At 50.5% G+C, this 17465-nt stretch overlaps 1 protein-coding gene across 2 annotated transcripts in view; it reads left to right on the top strand.

Moving 5' to 3' along the window:
• THBS4 (thrombospondin 4) overlaps positions 1 to 17465 on the top strand; it is a 42988-nt gene that overhangs the window by 21296 nt on the left and 4227 nt on the right. Inside the window, exons 5-17 of one of the 2 annotated variants that reach the window (XM_046001211.1) lie at positions 249 to 331; positions 683 to 734; positions 949 to 1160; positions 2697 to 2834; positions 4351 to 4419; positions 6161 to 6313; positions 9230 to 9334; positions 9897 to 10004; positions 10263 to 10422; positions 12233 to 12351; positions 13221 to 13273; positions 15959 to 16152; positions 17113 to 17291. In XM_046001211.1, coding sequence (XP_045857167.1) covers positions 249 to 331; positions 683 to 734; positions 949 to 1160; positions 2697 to 2834; positions 4351 to 4419; positions 6161 to 6313; positions 9230 to 9334; positions 9897 to 10004; positions 10263 to 10422; positions 12233 to 12351; positions 13221 to 13273; positions 15959 to 16152; positions 17113 to 17291 — 1625 coding nt within the window. Of the gene's footprint in view, positions 1 to 248; positions 332 to 682; positions 735 to 948; positions 1161 to 2696; positions 2835 to 4350; positions 4420 to 6160; positions 6314 to 9229; positions 9335 to 9896; positions 10005 to 10262; positions 10423 to 12232; positions 12352 to 13220; positions 13274 to 15958; positions 16153 to 17112; positions 17358 to 17465 lie in introns of both variants that reach the window. The other variant, XM_046001212.1, reaches the window with a different exon arrangement.

The raw sequence follows: 17465 nt of genomic DNA, 5'->3' as shown, positions 1-17465 counted from the left end.
AGATCAGTCTCTTGTGCCAAAGTCCAGCACAAGAAAATATGCACTTCTGTTTTTACAGCTCAGGAATCTGGGCTAACAGCCAGCGGCCTCAGTATCGTTTTTTAGGTGAATTAGATGAATAACCCCAAATTAAATTCCTGTACGTTAGATATTGTTGTGATGGTTCCCTGGGAAGTCACCGGTTTTTGAGGCGCTGGAGGAGCGTCTGCTCGTGGCTGAAGGCCCTTTGCTTTTTGCTGTTGCTACAGGAGACTTTAATCGGCAGTTCCTGGGGCAAATGATGCAGCTAAACCAGCTACTGGGAGAGGTGAAGGATCTTCTGAGACAGCAGGTAATGGCGAGGACACAGCATCAGAAAACCCTGGTTCTGCTGGAGCAGCTCATTGTACGAGCGAGCAGCGCTGCAGGGGCAACAGAGGTCGGCAGGCGGGCCGGGAGGCCGACCTCAGGCACCCCGTGCGCCCGGCTTCCTGGAGGTCTGTTAGGAGGGCTCTGGAAATGGGGGTCGGGTGTGTGAGAAACACCATGGCTCGTGGCTCGGAGCAGAGAGGGAGCCCTCAAGGAGTACCTGAGCACTCCTTTAACAAGTGTTTACTAGATTGCTACCAGGGAATGCTTTTGTCCCCAGATTCCGTCTCAGATCCTCCTTTTCCATGTTGTTTTTCCCTCCCCATTTCTCAAGGTCAAGGAAACATCATTTTTGCGGAACACTATAGCTGAGTGCCAGGCTTGCGGTAAGTGCTGTTCCAGTAGCTGCTTTGTTCGGAGTTGTTTGGGCAGGTGAGGATGGATGGAGGGCCTGGGTGAGATGACACTGACCGTGGCTTCTGGACAGTTGGCACTGAGTCGGAGGGAAGGGAGGGCTCGTTGGGAAACCAAACTTCGTTTTGTATCAGCTCTGTGTGTTTCTGGTGGTCAGTAGGTCTACGGATTATTGCTTTTCTCTAGGTCCACTCAGCTTTCAGTCTCCAACCCCAAACACACTGATGCCCCCGGCTCCCCCCGCCCCCGCGACACCCCCGATACCGCCCGTGCGCCGCTGTGACTCCAACTCGTGTTTCCGCGGAGTCCGCTGTACGGACACCAGAGACGGCTTCCAGTGTGGGCCCTGCCCTGACGGCTACACAGGAAACGGGGTCACCTGTTCTGATATCGATGAGGTAATAGTTCACCTCGACGGGGTGGGGGCTCCCTAAGTGTCTTGGACACCCTGCAGCCAGGTGGATGATGAAGGGATGACTTGGGGTGTCCTCCAGGTGACATAACTACACCCTCGTGAACCCTTAGAGAGCACGAGCGACCGTGAGCAGGGGGACAGAGCAGGCATGACGCACCGTGATGGCGGCATGGATCATGTCTCCTCGCTCTGTCTGCAGCTCATCCCCCAGGCCGTTGTGTTGCTACCCTGCGGACATCGGTGCTTCCAACACTGATTATTTCTCCTGTGTGATCAGCATTACAGTTCTGATTTTTTCTACACTTCTACATAGGGGGGCGGGGGAGACCTATGTTAGGGTGTATTTCAGGGCTTGCAACTAATTTCTTCAGCCTTCCTAAACTAGAAGTGCAGACGGGCATCTCAAACCAACAAGACCTGTTTGAGCAGGTCCTGTAATCCGTGAGTAATCAGAAGTGCTGAAGGACGGAGCCAGAGACACACATACAGCGAATACAGGCTGCTGGGCCGGCTTGCAAAACCTCTGCAGGAGACTGATTCAAGGGCACAGCTAGCCAGTCTTCAGTCCCATCCCAAAGCACTGTTCACATGGGTAGCAAGGCTACCATGAGAATATGCCTTTCCCTTCCCACCAGGCCAGAGGAGGGCTAGAAGGAGAAAGAAGGGGCATGCAAGGAGTTTAGGGGTGCACGCGCACACACACACACACACACACACACACACACACACACACAGCTTCTGCAGGCTTATGGTAGCACTGGGCTAATTACTTCCTCAGTAGTAAGCAATTAAGATGGTCTGTAGTAATCCCTCAATTGGAGAATCATTGTGCATGTGTCACAGAACTGCATCTGGTTTCTATCTGTGAGCTGGAATTTTCCTCCTTTTGAAAGTGCAGGAAGTGGTCATGTTTTTTACATTAGTTGAAGTGGTTAGGAAAAAAAAAAAAAAAAAAGAACCAGTCTCCTAGACTCCACAGAGAGCTTTGGAAGAGCTGTGGACTTGAGAGGACATGAAGGCAGGCACAGCCCTGATAGAAACCACATCTTACAAAAACACAAGTGCCCTAGCTCAGTCTTCTCTGGATCCCTTCAGTGGAGAAGTTGGCCCAGTAGTGTGTTTGGATTCACCTAACAGCCAGCTAACAAGTGGCCCCGGAGCACTGTCCTTTCGTGGTGATTTTTCTATTACAAGGTAGAATATCAGGGAATTGACACTGGGAGGTAGACTGGTGATCATGAAGGAAGGACCTTTTCACTTGGCCATGCCATTCTCCCGTGATTCAGCAAAGCCCACTGAAATCTAACCCCATCCTGTGTGTGTCTGGGATTCTGTGGGTAACTATGAAATAGAAGCTTTTATTTCCTTTTACCATTTTGGGCACCAACTAATGGATGGTTAGGCAAACGAGCACAACCGAGTAGATGAATGAAAGTTTGTGTTTTCCCTGTGAGGCTCAAGACTTTGTTTTTTATTTTTGTTTTGTTTTTTGTTTTGTTTTGGTTGTTTTCCTTTCCAGTGCAAATACCATCCCTGCTACCCAGGCGTGCGCTGTGTGAACTTGGCTCCTGGCTTCCGGTGTGAGGCCTGCCCGGTGGGCTTCACCGGGCCCGTGGTACAGGGTGTCGGCATCAGTTTTGCCAAGTCAAACAAGCAGGTGGGGTGAAGTGATGGTCTTTCTATTCGTTTTTTTAATCTGAATTACCAACAGAAAAACTTTGGTTTACCCCCTCTTTCATTATAACCTCTTTGAACAGCCAGGGCCACGTGGAATGTCACAGGGCCCTCGGCCAAATGAGGACGCTCTCCGACTCATTTCTGAGCAATTATGTTCATCATGTCCTAGTTAACAGGAAGCTGTTAAGACAGGATAATAGAGCATCGCTAGGAGAACAGTGAGTTAGGTAATACTAAACACGCGGCGAGATTTCCAGCCTCTTCTGTTAGCCATTGAACATTTTGTCCCGCAGAATAACTTGAGAATCAGGGAAACAAATAAAAGCTTTGAAAAATTAGGTCACTTTTATAGAGTCACCGTGGCTGATAAGAAGCTGTTTCAGAGATGAGAGGATTTCAAGAGTAGAAATAATCCCCTGAGGAAACCCCCTTCTTCTTCTATAAGCTATAAATTGCCATAAAGCACTTGAGCACTTCGTGACAGTCTCCATTTATTTCTAAATGTTCTACTATATCCTGGCCGTTATTTAACTGACTGACTGTGAAATTCTTTTTGATGTTTTCAGCCCTTGAAAATGGTTGTTCTATAAATATATTTTACTACCTTAGCGAAATTATTAGGTTTGAAGAAGGGCAGGGGTTCGTTATCTTCTAGCTGCCTATCAGAGGACTCTAGAGGGCATCATTTTTTAGACTAGAAAAAGGAGGCAAGCTGGACACATAGGAGTGACAAGAAGCCGTTAGAGTAATGACCCAGAGTTTTTCTTCCTCTCTTCTAAAGACAAAATCTCCAAGGCCAAACCCAGGAAAATAGACAAAATGAAATAGTGCTTTACATGAGCTAGTAAGATTTCCAACAGTGTGGTAGACGGAACTGAAATAGAAGGGAGCCAACTCGCCACAGCCTAACAAATTCAAGTTCATGAGACATGGGAGCTGGGTGTCGGCCCTAGGAGTGAGGATCCGGGGTTTGAGCCTCTGTGCACACCTTGGGAAAGTCCTAACGCCCCTTCAGAAAGACCCAGCCTCAAAGTGCTATCCTACCCATTAGAAGGAGATGAGAAAACCACTAGCCCTCACAAGCGACAAGGAAGCTGGATGTCATCTCTGGGACATGGTGGGCAAAAAGGGAAATTGCCCACAACAAATCAATGCTTCAGGATTGTACGGCATACTGTTAGGAGCTTCAAATCTATGTTACACATATAATGTGGGACTAGAAGCCAGAAAATTAAAAGAAAAATTAGCCCTGGAGTAGGAAAATCCCCAGGGCCCTGGCTAATGTCAACACCATGCTACTTGTGAAATACCAGGTCGGCAGCTATCACTTGAAACAGGGTTAAGTACAGAGTGATACAAACACAAGGAGGTGGTTAAAATGATGCTCCCGTTAGCATTGTACCTGAAATTCCATGCCTTCACACAAAGCTATCAAAACAAAGCAAAATTTAGTTGCATTTCTGCTTAGAGTATCTCTCTAAACTTTTCCGCACTAGGTCTGCACCGACGTTGATGAGTGTCGAAATGGAGCATGCGTTCTCAATTCTATCTGTATTAACACTTTGGTAAGTATTTTTTCATGGAGGATATTATCAAAGTGGACCAGTTATTGAAACAAGTGTATGTATATGAATCATAACCCCAAAACAGATAGAACAGATGGGCATAATACATCTGATTGGCAAATGAAGGTAAAAGTTCATGTTGAAAAAGAACTTTCCGTGTAAGAATAATCTTATAAGTAATTTTTATATAAGAAAATTTTATAAGTGCCAGACTTTAATCAAAGTTGCCATGTTGGGCTTTCAGAAAAAAAATTTATTGAGTAAACCATTGTTCTTGTATTTTAAAAATGTGAAGATCTTCTGAGTTTATATGGTTCAGAATATGCATTTTATTGGTGATGATGCAATCCCCAAAGAGTGTTCACTATTTTTAGAAATCTTTTCAAAAGTCATTTGTATTAAAATGCTTAGCCCTTGGGGGCGGGGATCCAGAATGTATATATTTAGTACAGTTTTATTTCTGAAAGTTCTTGTCCACTGATTGCAGGATAGAGGTGTGGCCCAGTAAACTGTCCACAAGAGAGCCACTGAGTCCACGACAAAATGGCAGCTTCCCCCTTGAGGTCCGTGGGAAAGTTATCCCATCTCTAGGTTCCTAGTTGCCTTGTATGTAAAAGCATTTTATAAATAACAAGTCACATATTTGAATCTTGACAATCATTTTGTCTCTAGGCACTGTTGTTCCCATTTTAGAGTTGATGACACTGAGCTGTGGGAAAGTAACGGGGCCCAGGCCACCATCTCCTAAGGCTTCCGATCAGGCCGCAGAGCCTGTGTTCTCAGCCACACACTCTGTGGCCGTTGCTTCTGGGCTTCTCCCCAGGGCTGTCTCACTTTGTGTGCAGATATCGATTTGGGAGACCCTGACCTGAAGGGAATCCCTCACACCACCTGGGGGAGGGAAACCGGATAGTGGAACTCTCTAGAAAGTAGAACTCCAGCGAACCCCAGAAGGGGCAGAAGCAAAAGAGCAGGAGCAAAGAAAAGGTGAGACCTGGCCTCATGGAGCCGTCCCGTGAGGCTGACAGGTCAGGAAGGGCCACCAAAGAGCACACTTTGGCCGTGGCAAGTGGGCGGCTGCTCGTGACCAGATTCGATGAGCTGTAGACTTTACACGGATGTCTTTCATGAAATGTAAATTTGATCTCAGTCAAGCTGTTTTAAAAAACCATGAAGTCATGGCTGGCCCAGGCAGAACCGTTGCTGTGGAGCCGACAGCTAGCTCACTGGCCAGGCTGCCCCGGGCGCCGCCTAGCTCGTCGAGAATTCTCAGGGCAAAGCTACTGACATTTCCCTGCACACCTGTTCTCCATCACTCAGTTGTAAAAAAGCCAAAGGAGTGGTTAAAAAAAAAAAAAACAAAAACCTTTTTCCCCCCCTAACCTGCTTTTCAATCAAACCACCTCCTTGTCCCCAGAATAAATCCTCACTCCGCCTCCCAGAGCTTCACGGGTGCCATCAGTCCTTTCCCCTTTTGTCCTCACACTGGAGCTGGCAGGCCAGTGACAGTGGTTCATTCCAGCCTTCCTCCCTCACATCTGCGTGGCTCACTGCCGCTCCCTGACTGATGGCATCTTCTTCTGCATTCCCACAATCTTAGGAGAGGGACATGCACACGGAGAGGCAGGCAGGGGGGTCGCGTCCTCCGGGCATCATCGAGTACGTGTGAAAACCACGATCGCGGTAGCTTTGCTCATGGTTCCAAGCCTGCGGCTCACGGTCTGATCTTTGCTCCCTGCAGGGATCTTACCGCTGTGGGCCCTGCAAACCAGGGTACACGGGTGATCAGACAAGGGGGTGCAAAACCGAAAGGAACTGCCGAAATCCTGAGCTGAATCCTTGCAGCGTGAATGCGCAGTGCATCGAAGAGAGGCACGGCGATGTGACATGTGTGGTGAGCTGTTTGTCGCCTGCTTTACCAGGTTTTCCTCCTCCATCTTAAATACCGCCCCTCCTCGGGTTCTGCTTGATTCCCGGAAGAAAGTACTCAAAAGTGAAAACATTGCCATGGAGAGAAGCAGACTGTAACCGTCACAGGGTTCGCTGAGCTCCTGGAGAGCAGTATCAAGCCCATCTCACATCAGTTGCCTTTTCTCTCTCTCTCGGCCAGGGGTCGACACCCTATCCTCGGGCACATCAGCAGGGGAGCCCCCCTCCATTCCCAGGCACCCACTGCGATGCGCCAAGAAGCGAGCAGCAAGCTGGGAAGGAGCCTCCTCTCCCTCCCTCCATACCCCCTTATTTGTTTGGGTAACTAAGGAGCACCCTGCTGTTCTTTTTAACTGTCCTCAGAATTACTCCAGGTAGCAGGGGACAGTGAAGGGGTGAGCTGCCAGACACTCTCCAAGGGCCCCTGTCTCCCCTCAGGAAGCAGGAGGGGGCCCGCCGCACCACTCTGTGTCCGCCTACACCCAGATTCAGGAATAGCTCAGTGGACGGTCACTCTCCTCCCTCTCTGTTCCCCTGGAGCCCATCTGGGGAGGAGGCGGCTGAGGAGAGAGCGGGATGGTCACAGGCTGATGCTGGTGCCTCGCCAGGCAGGGGTGTGGGGAGCCGTAGGTCAGGAAGCAGGCCTGTGCCTGCCCTCCACTCCCAAATCCCAGGCTCCAGAGTCCTCAGGGCTTCGAGGTGCTGAGACAGCAGCCACCCCTGCTGCTCGCCCTCACCTTCCTTCCCGCTAGGCCAGGCCCTGGGCAGCAGGCCCTTCCCGTTCTGGGATCTGCAGGTTTCCAGTGATCTCCTGACCCTTCTTTCTACCTCGAACTCAGGCTTCTTCAACGTTAGGCTCACAAAATCTTCTACAGTAAGCATATCGCTTTTCAAATAGGGAAAATGAGAAGAATCAGGCCGAAGTTAAAGAAAGAAATATAATAATAGCATCCGTTCCCTCTGGCGGCACAGATAGTCTGTAACAACGTCCTGATGAAGGAGCAAGCTGGGTCAGAGGGGGAAACCCCACAGTTTTCCTAATTCCAGTTGCCTGGGCATGTTTATTACCATTGAGAGGCGAGGGTGAATCTGTGTGTAAAATCCTAATTTTCTGTGAACAAATTAATGACTTCCCTGGGATGGTGGGTGATGGGGATCTTAATATGTTTTTGAATTTGTAATAAGGCACAACGACAGATGGGAAAGGATTAATATACTTGGTGTGACTACGAAAATAATTTAATCTGCCAGAAAATGGCTCATTAAAAATGTATTTGTTCCTAGAGGAAATTTTTCCTTCATTAAAATGAGTCAAGGACCCTACCCCTTGGCTGAGTTCTCCAGGCCTTCTGAAGGCTGGCTGAAGCAATTGAGTGGAAATAGGGGCCCTATAGGGAGGGGCGTCTTTGGCCTCCTGCCTTCTAAATCCCTGGTTGCAGAAGGAGCGCCTGGATGATTGAGAACAGGCAGCGTGCCGCTTAGGAAGTCCCTGGTCTTCAATCACCATACTCCGATTAGCAAGGCCAAGAAATTTAACGTTTATTCACGGAAAGTTTCTTTTCCCTTGGTCCTGTTTCTGTTCTGCAGACTTTCTGCCCCATCCCCCATCCTGCCTTTCTGGTTCCCTCCTCTTTTCCAGGTCCTCCTCTTCTGTGTTCCTGGGGTCCTGCCTGCCCCCCCACCCTGCCCCCACGGGTGCCTATCCTGGTCGGTCCTGGGCTGAGCTCCCGGGTCCCACCTCATGCCAGGGCACCGTAGAGGGAACCATATCTTTTCTCTCTGGGTTGCCAGTAATCCTTGCCCAAGAGCCTGGCCGTCTCTGGTACCATAGGATCACAGCAACCTTGTAGCGTCATTGTATAGAGCGGAGACCATGGTTGTACAATCCGATAGAGGAAAACTCTTCATGCCTCTTATGCTGGCAGTGATATCAGTGGCTGGTGGTGGCAGGATACTTGGGTAGACTTCTCCAGGGACGAACAGAACCTAACCCTGTACCTGGGGGAATCTTTTCTGGTTAAAAGCCCATGAATAGAGGTAAAGCACCTTGGAAAGTTATTTTTGTTGTTGTTGAGAACTAATCTAGAATACTGTTAAGTGCAGAGGAAGGGCTGTAGTTCAAGAATGACAAGGGAAGTGCCACAGAAGCCACACGCATGCGTTTCTGCTGGGAGAGGAAATGAGACAGTCACATGGAGACCATTTCAACAGTAACTCAAAATTACAAAGACCCATTGAACCAGAAATTCCAAACTGAGAAACCAGTACAGGCGCAGAAGGACAAAGGTACTAGAATTCCTTGTTGTGGCATTGTTGGCAATAGAAAAAAACGTTTTGAAAAACCAGACAGCCACCCGTAGAGCACTGGGTGACTTCATGGAGGCACACGCCTACCGCTTTACGCATCCTGCGTCTGTGACCATTAAAAAGAACAGCATGAGCCTCCTTGGAGTGATACAGAAAGAGCGCCAAGGTACGATACTAATTTTTTAAAATAAGGTAAAGAACGGTGGATATACGCGCTCTCCATTGTGTCAAAAGACAAAAGAAGGAAAAGAATGTCTGTTCGCCTGTCTGCATGGTGTTATCTCTTAAGGTATATGGAAGAACGGATTGCCTAAGCCAAGGGAACAGGAATGGAAAGGAGTTTTCACTCTATGTCCTTTGTACTTCTGATTCATTAGACTATTCCAAAAATAATAATTTTAGAGTCCTACCCAGCAGCGCTGTATAGCTCTGGACACTCCCTCTGGGGCTGTGCACGGGGGAGCAAGGATTCACAGGTTTAGAGCAGTGGCCCTTGTCAGCACCCCCCCCCACCCCACCACACACACACACCAGGCTCAGCTCCCCGAGCGTGTGCTGGGCTTTGCCTTCACAGTGTGGCGTCGGCTGGGCTGGCGACGGCTATATCTGCGGGAAGGACGTGGACATCGACAGTTACCCTGACGAAGAACTACCGTGCTCAGCCAGGAACTGCAAGAAGGTAAGGGGGACACACGGGAGAAAAACTGCACCCACCATGGCCTCCAGGGCCCTGTCTTCTCTGGGGGAGAGATGCTATGGGTTCCACTGAAAATGGCATTTTTCACGTAGCTGCCTCTCACACATCACAAGGCAGCCATCCACGAGGAAGTCAGGTGGGTGCCATCAGCATTGAGGTTGAAATCCTCTCTGACTTAAGACAGAGGTAAATGAGGGTGGGGGAAATAGGGAGAACTTGGTAAAAGGGTAAAGACTTCCAGTGATCAGACGAATAAGGTCTGAGGCTCTCGTGTGTAACATGGTGACTTTCACTGATGACACTGTACTGTCTAATTGAAGTTCACTGGGAGGGCAGAACTTAAATGTTCTCAAGGGGAAAAAGGTCAGTATGTGAGGGGCAGGACATGTTAACTCAATGGTGGGAATCCTTTCACAATATAAACGTATGTTAAATAATCACTGTGTGCTTCACATATATTAGAGTTTTGTCAAGTAGGCATCAATAAAATTGAAAAATCAAGTCGGATGTAGATGTCTCTCTGAGCCCTGTTTCTTCTCCCTAGGACAACTGCAAGTATGTGCCAAACTCTGGCCAGGAAGACGCAGACAGAGATGGCATTGGGGACGCTTGTGATGAGGACGCTGACGGAGATGGGATCCTCAATGAGCAGGTCTGTGCTCGTCGGGAGGGTCTGGGAAGTGCCACAGGCCAGGGACGGTGGAAGAAAGCCCGTGAAATCACCTGTTTACACGGATCATCCAAGCGTTGGTTTCCACACCTGTGACCCTGTGGCACTGTGACTTTCTGTCCTGAGCGCTGACCGCATGTGACCACAGGGACGGAGGCTGGTTGACCCACCTCTACCACAAGACCAGCAATTTGGGAGGGACTTGGTAGAATCTGAGTGTTTGGTCTTCTGACCCTTCAGGATAACTGTGTCCTGACCCACAACATGGACCAAAGGAACAGTGACAAAGATATCTTTGGGGACGCCTGTGATAACTGCTGGAATGTCCTGAATAATGACCAGAAAGACACTGATGGGGATGGAAAAGGAGATGCCTGTGATGATGACATGGATGGAGACGGTGGGCCTTTCTTGCTTTGTCTTTTATTTGGGACTCATTTGTCCTTTTGCCTTTGTTCTCTATTGGAGCAGAAATAGAATTGCTAACTCAGAAGGACTCCCACACCGAGTGGTTCCCCGTGATCTGTGTCTGGCCCACCTGTTTACTTTTTTTTTTTTTTTCTTGAGAGGGGAGGGAGAGGGAAAATGTTAAGCAGGCTTCCTGCCCAGTGCAGAGCTGGACACGGGGCTCAGTCTCACAAGCTTGAGATCATGACCTGAGCCGAAATTGAGATTCAGATACTTAACCGACTGAACAGCCCACATGCCCCTGGACACCTTGTTTCAATGGAAGGAGACTCCATAACCCACTCCCCTATTTATTAACTCTGAATGTTTCTGGAACTCTACATCATTGCCAGAAACTTTGTAGGAGTTACTTTAAGCAGTGTCTTGACAGGGCCTCTGTCTTCCCAGAAAAAGTATATCTCCCCCACCACCTCTTCCAGCATCCTCTCCACGCCCGAGAGCCCTGGAAGTGGAGAGTGGAATGAGGGGGCCTTGAGCAGGGTCACGGGCTACAGCTGGGTCTGGCTGCTCCTGCGGAGAGTCCAGCGTCTCCTGGGAGGCGAGTCCACGTCCTGCCTATCCCGGGAAGAGGGTGGGGGCAGGAGAGCTGCAGTGCCCAGCTCCTGGCTCCGCTGAAGGGGCCTTCACGAGTCTGGGCTGTGCGAATGGCACCCCCTGGAGCCCAGCATGAGTGCTGGAGCCTCTCGGGATGTGAAGAAGGACATGTTTGCGTTTTTTTTTTTTCTTTTTTAAGATTTATTTATTTATTTGAAAAAGAGAGAGTGCAGGGGGCGGGGAGGGGGAGAGAGAGAATCTCAAGCAGACTCCCCGCAGAGCTCCACAAGGGGCTTTGATCTCAAGACCCTGAAATCACGACCTGAGCCGAAATCAAGAGGCAGCTGTTTCACCAACTGAGCCACCAGGGCGCCCCAAAGGACATTGGTTCCCATATCACTTGCATAACACATAGATGACTGTCATTCAAGTACAGACTGGATCTGATCGTTTCTGAAAAACATTTCACATGACAAGGGCCTTAAAGGAAAATCTTTCCAAAAACATACCCCATTCCCTCCACCCCACCACCACACACCCCCAACTCCAGAATACCTACACCTCATCTTCTATAAGCCTGACCAATGGCCAGATCCAGTGGTATGTGGCAAACCAGCTCAACAAAACAAAAAACCCCCAAGTTGTAGCATTTGCCAGTTTCTGTGACAGAAATACCACTTCTGCCATGACTAATGACAGGCTGCCGGTATGAGAGGACACGGTGAGACAAAAGCTGAGAAGAGAGGGACATGGTGGGCCTAGCTCTGATATGCCACCGCCCCTGCCCTCAGGTCTCTGTCTTTGCTCACACCCCCACAAGGTCCCTCTCCTGGGTGAGACCCGCCCAGGAGGCCTCAGTGCCCCCGTGGCAGTCTTCCTAGAACCTCCAGGCCAGAAGTATGCAAAAGCCCGCCTCGCCCTCGTGACCTCCTCATCTGGTTGCAGTGATAGCCTTTGACATCTTGGACAATTTAAAACTCCATGGGGAAAGGCCTCAGGTCACCCTCATTGTTAAGTCTCTCAGAATCCATCCTTTGATGTTATTTGCAGATAACTGCTGAGAAATGTAGTAGCTCTGGGACGATGGCCCAGCACAAGTCACTCCCAGAGTGCCTGGGTACAGGCCTGCTCTCTTAGTGCCTAGAAGTCCGTGTTCTAAGCCTCTCTGCAATGTTCATTTGACTCAGGGAAGTGTTCCTTTCTTTTAGGAATAAAGAATATTCTGGACAACTGCCCAAGAGTTCCCAACCGTGACCAGCAGGACAGGGATGCGGATGGTGTGGGTGATGCCTGTGACAGCTGTCCTGATGTCAGCAACCCTAACCAGGTGGGTAGCTTTTGGGGGATTCAGACTCCAGGCTGAGCTCCCCTGTGCAGAGTCTTTAAGACCAGTGTCTTAAAGATCCCAGCTCAGCTCCTTGCTGGTGCCATGTGCCTCCCGGAGCAGAGGTGGTAGGATTGCATACTTCTGGCCTGGAGGTTCTAGGAAGACTGCCACGGGGGTGCTGAGGCCTCTTGGACAGGTCTCACAGGTTGCAGACTGCCTGTGAGGTGAGGAGAAGGAGTTGAGTGATCCCCCAAACCTGTGGTTTTGTTGAGAGAATCATGCAACATGGCGGCTAACCACTGGGAGCCTTGTGTCCTTTTAGTCCCCAAACCCCTACAGGACCCATGTATGGATGCCTCAGATGCAGTTCAATCGGCGACGTGTTGTTTCCCTTCTCACTCCTCCTTTCTGTCTCGATAATTGGATAGGATGTGTCCTGTATTTTTAAAGCTCTGCGAGAGGGGCGTCATTGTTGCCCTCTGTGACTCACTCCCACTCTGGCTCAATTCCAACATACCGAAGCAAAGCAAAATCAGTTTGCCTTGTCCCCAGGCCTTTGGCCAGCTCCCCTCCGACCCGTGCCAGAGTTGCACGTCTCCACCTGCCAGCGTCCTGCCCCGGCGCCCTCTCCAATCAGCTCATCTGGTGTGTGGGCAGCCCCGCCATGTGGCTTGATATTTTGGAAGGCTTTCTTGACAATTCAGCATTGTGCCTACACCAATATGGTGTTGTCCTTTTGCAGTTCTACACCAACCCAATTCCAGAGAAATAATTCCTGAGATGCAGGGATGAAGGGCCAGGTCTGCCTTCTCTGGAACATTCTGTGCATGAAGGCCCAGGGTAAATAACATGTTCTGTTCTCTTTGCAGTCTGATGTGGATAACGATCTGGTTGGGGACTCCTGTGACACCAATCAGGACAGGTAGGACCCTTTTTCCCCAGCTGCATCAGGGCCAGATAAAAAATTCGGAGACCATTTTAGCCTTCAGAGCTTTCTGCTGCTGCCTGGCTTTGGGATCTCTCTGAATAGATTGAGGGAGATTGAGCCACTGGTGGGATAGTAGCCCTGCCTCTGGTCAGGGTCACCACACCTCTTTGAAAGTTCTCCATAGCCGGGTGACAGTGTCAGGAGGGGCCACGGGGCACTCCAGCAAGTGAGACTATTACAAGAGAGGCAGTGGGCCATCGTGCTTCAGAGCTGGGGTCTGGAGGACTTGCTAGATGCACACCCCAGCCCCTTCACTTACAAATGGGCTAGACTTAAGTCACTGGTCTCTGTGCCGCAGAAGGCTCACCGGAAAAAATGGGGATGACAGTGGCATGTAGCTCGTAGGTCTTTTGTGAAGACTGAGTTAATGGACAGAGTGCACATTACAGTTTCCCTTTAAGCATTCGATAGGGTTAGCTGTTTTATTATTATACTCTTTCAGCTCAGGAAAGCTTCCCCATGATCCCAGAATAGACAGTTGGCTGAGGGAGCACTGTGATTTCATTGTCCTTGGAATTTGTTCATTCTGTGTCTGTTATTTGGAGGGTAGCGTTCTGAGCAAGCGAGTTTTGTCAACCCTCCTAGCCCCACATGGAGATAGTCCTGTATTAAGACACGCGGCTGGATCAGATGCTGTTGCAACGTCACCAGGAACATAGACAAGAGCACGTCGGCCTTGAGGGCGCCCATGGAGTCACAAGGGCTCTGTCCCCTCTCAGCTGTAGCTGGAAGGCTTAGGGAGGTGGCAGGACAGGGATGTGAGAGAGAAGGGATTTGGGAAGGCAGGGCAGGGAGAAAGAGGGATTCCCTTCCCAACCTCCTCTCCGAGGATGCCCTACAGACAGTGGTTCTCGAGCCCCACCCTATGAAAGGACAGCTCCTAGAAAGCCCCACCTCTATCCTTGTGCTCAGCGTCCTTGAGGCCGGGCCCAAGCGAGCCAAGTGAACTTAAAATGTGCTTCTCAAGTGCACTCTCAATTTCTTCCTCTGCAAAGTAGAGAGAATGAAATGTGACTTGCAGCCTTGGATAAAAATGAACGAGAAAGGGGCGCCTGGGTGGCTCAGTGGGTTAAGCCTCTGCCTTCAGCTCAGGTCCTGATCTCAGGGTCCTGGGATCGAGCCCCGCATGGGGCTCTCTGCTCAGCAGGGAGCCTACTTCCTCCTGTCTCTCTACCTGCCTCTCTGCCTACTTGTGATCTCTCTCTCTCAAATAAATAAATAAAATCTTAAAAAAAAAAAAAAATGAACGAGAAAGTAGGTAAAGCTCCCGGCAGAAGGCTGCCCCTCGGGTGACCAGCAACAAGCCGTAGCTGTGTTACTGTTACCATGGCGTGAGGAGAGGCAAGTCAGCACCAGAGTCTGACATGGGAGGTCGCCATTGCTGCGAAGAAGGTGCGACCGGTACCCTGAAATCCCCCTAAGTGGTGGACATCAAGAATGTTCCCTGGGGCAGGTCCTCTTGCCCTGACTGCCATCCAAGGAATCTCTAGGAGATTCTGTCAGCCTCTAGATATTTGCCTAAAACAACTGACTCATTCTGCTCCATTTTAATTCCCACAAACTTGAACCTTGGGGAGAAGGACAGGAACTGCTCGTTTTTGCATAAAAATGTTCAAGGCTATATAGAATGGCTTCTAATGGAAATAGCTCAATCTTCCTTAAAAAACAGCCCTGCTACAGGCACAGGCATTCCACTGTTGGAGCCGTGTCATTTTCTGCTTATCCAGGTGGGCCTCATTTTCTCTGGGACCCTGGGAAATGGGGCCTGAGGGGCATGGACTGCTCTCTAACTTCCCTCCCCCGTCCTACCCTTGCCTGGGAGAAGCCACAGGAAGAGTGGGGTGAAGGGAGCATCTGCTCTGATTCAGAGCAGCCGTGGGAGGCTTCCATCAACCCAGCGAAACCGCTGGGGACAGGGCAGTCTCATCCTTGGGTGGCCGTTAGGCCTGGAGAACAAACAATTGTCACATGGGCAGAGAACAAGAGTTCTGAGAAGTGCTCGAGAGCAGAAGTGAGCCCAGCCTCCACGATCCCTTCTCAGGAAGGGGTGGCCTTCTTCTCTCTGTCATTCTCCCTGTGGCGTTCAGGTCTGAACCACTTTGGGTCTGCTGGGCAGGGAATGGGAAGAGAACTAGGAAATACTGCAGGGCTTCCCAGGAGCCAGCACATAGAAAGGCTTTGTCATAGATTCAAATGTAACATGAAAAATCCTCATCACATAAGCATTTATTCGTAACAACCCTACGAGGTAGGCTCGGTTATGCCCGTTTTACAGATGAGGACACTGAGCCACAGTGGGGTCACACACTGGCAAGTGGCTGAGCCAGGATTCACACTGTACGTTCTCCGGGTTGGGGGAGGGAGGCAGTGATCAGAGTCCCCAGGGACTGATAGGAGCATTTGGTCACAACACCAGGAACTACCCTTTAACTGAAGTAGGATATGATCTACTTGTTTTAACAAGATGGGGAAGTAGAAAAAGGATCTCTGAGGTCCAGAGGCCAGGCTTGTCTGAAGACATACGGGTTTGACAAAAGACAAGCCCCAAACACCAACTCTGTTTCTTATCCCTGTTGTCTGCTCACCGGTGCCACACATCACCTCTTCTTTCTCCCACAGTGATGGAGATGGGCACCAGGACAGCACAGACAACTGTCCCACGGTCATCAACAGTGCCCAGCTGGACACTGATAAGGATGGGATTGGGGACGAGTGTGATGACGACGATGACAACGATGGCATCCCAGACCTGGTGCCCCCTGGACCAGACAACTGCCGGCTGGTCCCTAACCCAGCCCAGGAGGACAGCAACAGTAAGTGGGCCCAGCCCAGGATGGTGTGTGCCCCCCCCCACGGCTCCCCTTAGGCACATGGTCAGGCTCTCCCAGAGCTTCTCTAAGCAGCTACAGCTTGTGTGGACAGTGGACAGCCAGGAGACACCATTCTCTATCTCTTCAGAGAAGAGCTGCTTTGCGGCTTCAGAGCAGCTCTGGGATGCGGTCACATGGGACAGGGAAGCAGCCAATGCTCCCACTCAAGGGGCCTGGGCAACTGCTCCACCATCTTGCCTGCTGCTCTTCCCCAGGAGTCACAGAGAAGGAGCAGGACAGAGAGACGGGCATAGCAGCAACTGGCTTAGACCGACTCACAAAGTCACAGTGTCGCGGGGCCAGGCCAATAGGGAAAAGCACGCACAAAGGCGACGGGACACAGCAGTGAGGACCATAGCTAGCTGGGGAGGGCATGTCCACCCACAGCTGGGCGGCATTTAATTCAGGTATTTTAATACCATGTCAGCTGAACAAAACATACCCTGAGCCAGATTCATCCCAAGGATCAGCAGAAGTTATGGTCTTAGAGACACTCTGGTGACAATAATTTTCCCTGTTATTCATATGCTCTAGAGATAGTGCTACGGGCATTTGCTTATGTAAGGTCAGCCTTACGATCCACCAGTCCGTGAACCCCGGTCTCCTCAGAGAACCTGCAGGGTTTCTTATCAGTTTTGAACAGTTGCCTTCCACTCTGCCCCCAGGAAGTTCTTTCAGTCATACACATTGGGGGTCACCAGCCCACCATGTAGACCGCAGGGTGGGGCCCAGGGCCACCACGGACATGGCTGATTCTGGGCTCTTCTGCCCACACGGTTGAAAACCTTCAGCTGGGTGGGGCCTGGGCTCCCTTCAGCTCCAGGCACAGCCCTGTCTCTGTCAAGGAGCAGTAGGGTGTGTGGGTGGCACCTGGCTCCTGTCCTCCTCCCCCACCCCACTCAGGCGACGGCGTGGGAGACATCTGTGAGACAGACTTTGACCAGGACCAGGTTATCGATCGGATCGACGTCTGCCCGGAGAATGCAGAGGTCACCCTGACCGACTTCAGAGCCTACCAGACTGTGGTTCTGGACCCCGAAGGGGATGCCCAGATCGATCCCAACTGGGTGGTCCTGAACCAGGTACGTGCCAGGTGGCCAACAGCAGCGCGGTGCTGCCTCTCAGCATAGCCCTTCTGGGAGGAACAGGTAACTATGGGAGGGGGCACCGACCGGGGCTGCAGGGACTCCTCACCATAGCCCTGTGACTGAGCACGGCCACTAGCCCCGGCTCACATGGGAGACAGAGCCGCACCC

The sequence above is a fragment of the Meles meles genome, chromosome 3, assembly GCF_922984935.1.
Source record: "Meles meles chromosome 3, mMelMel3.1 paternal haplotype, whole genome shotgun sequence".
Lineage (NCBI taxonomy): Eukaryota > Metazoa > Chordata > Mammalia > Carnivora > Mustelidae > Meles > Meles meles.
The sequence above is the reverse complement of the archived record's forward strand: the minus strand, read 5'-3'. Positions and strand labels throughout refer to the sequence as shown.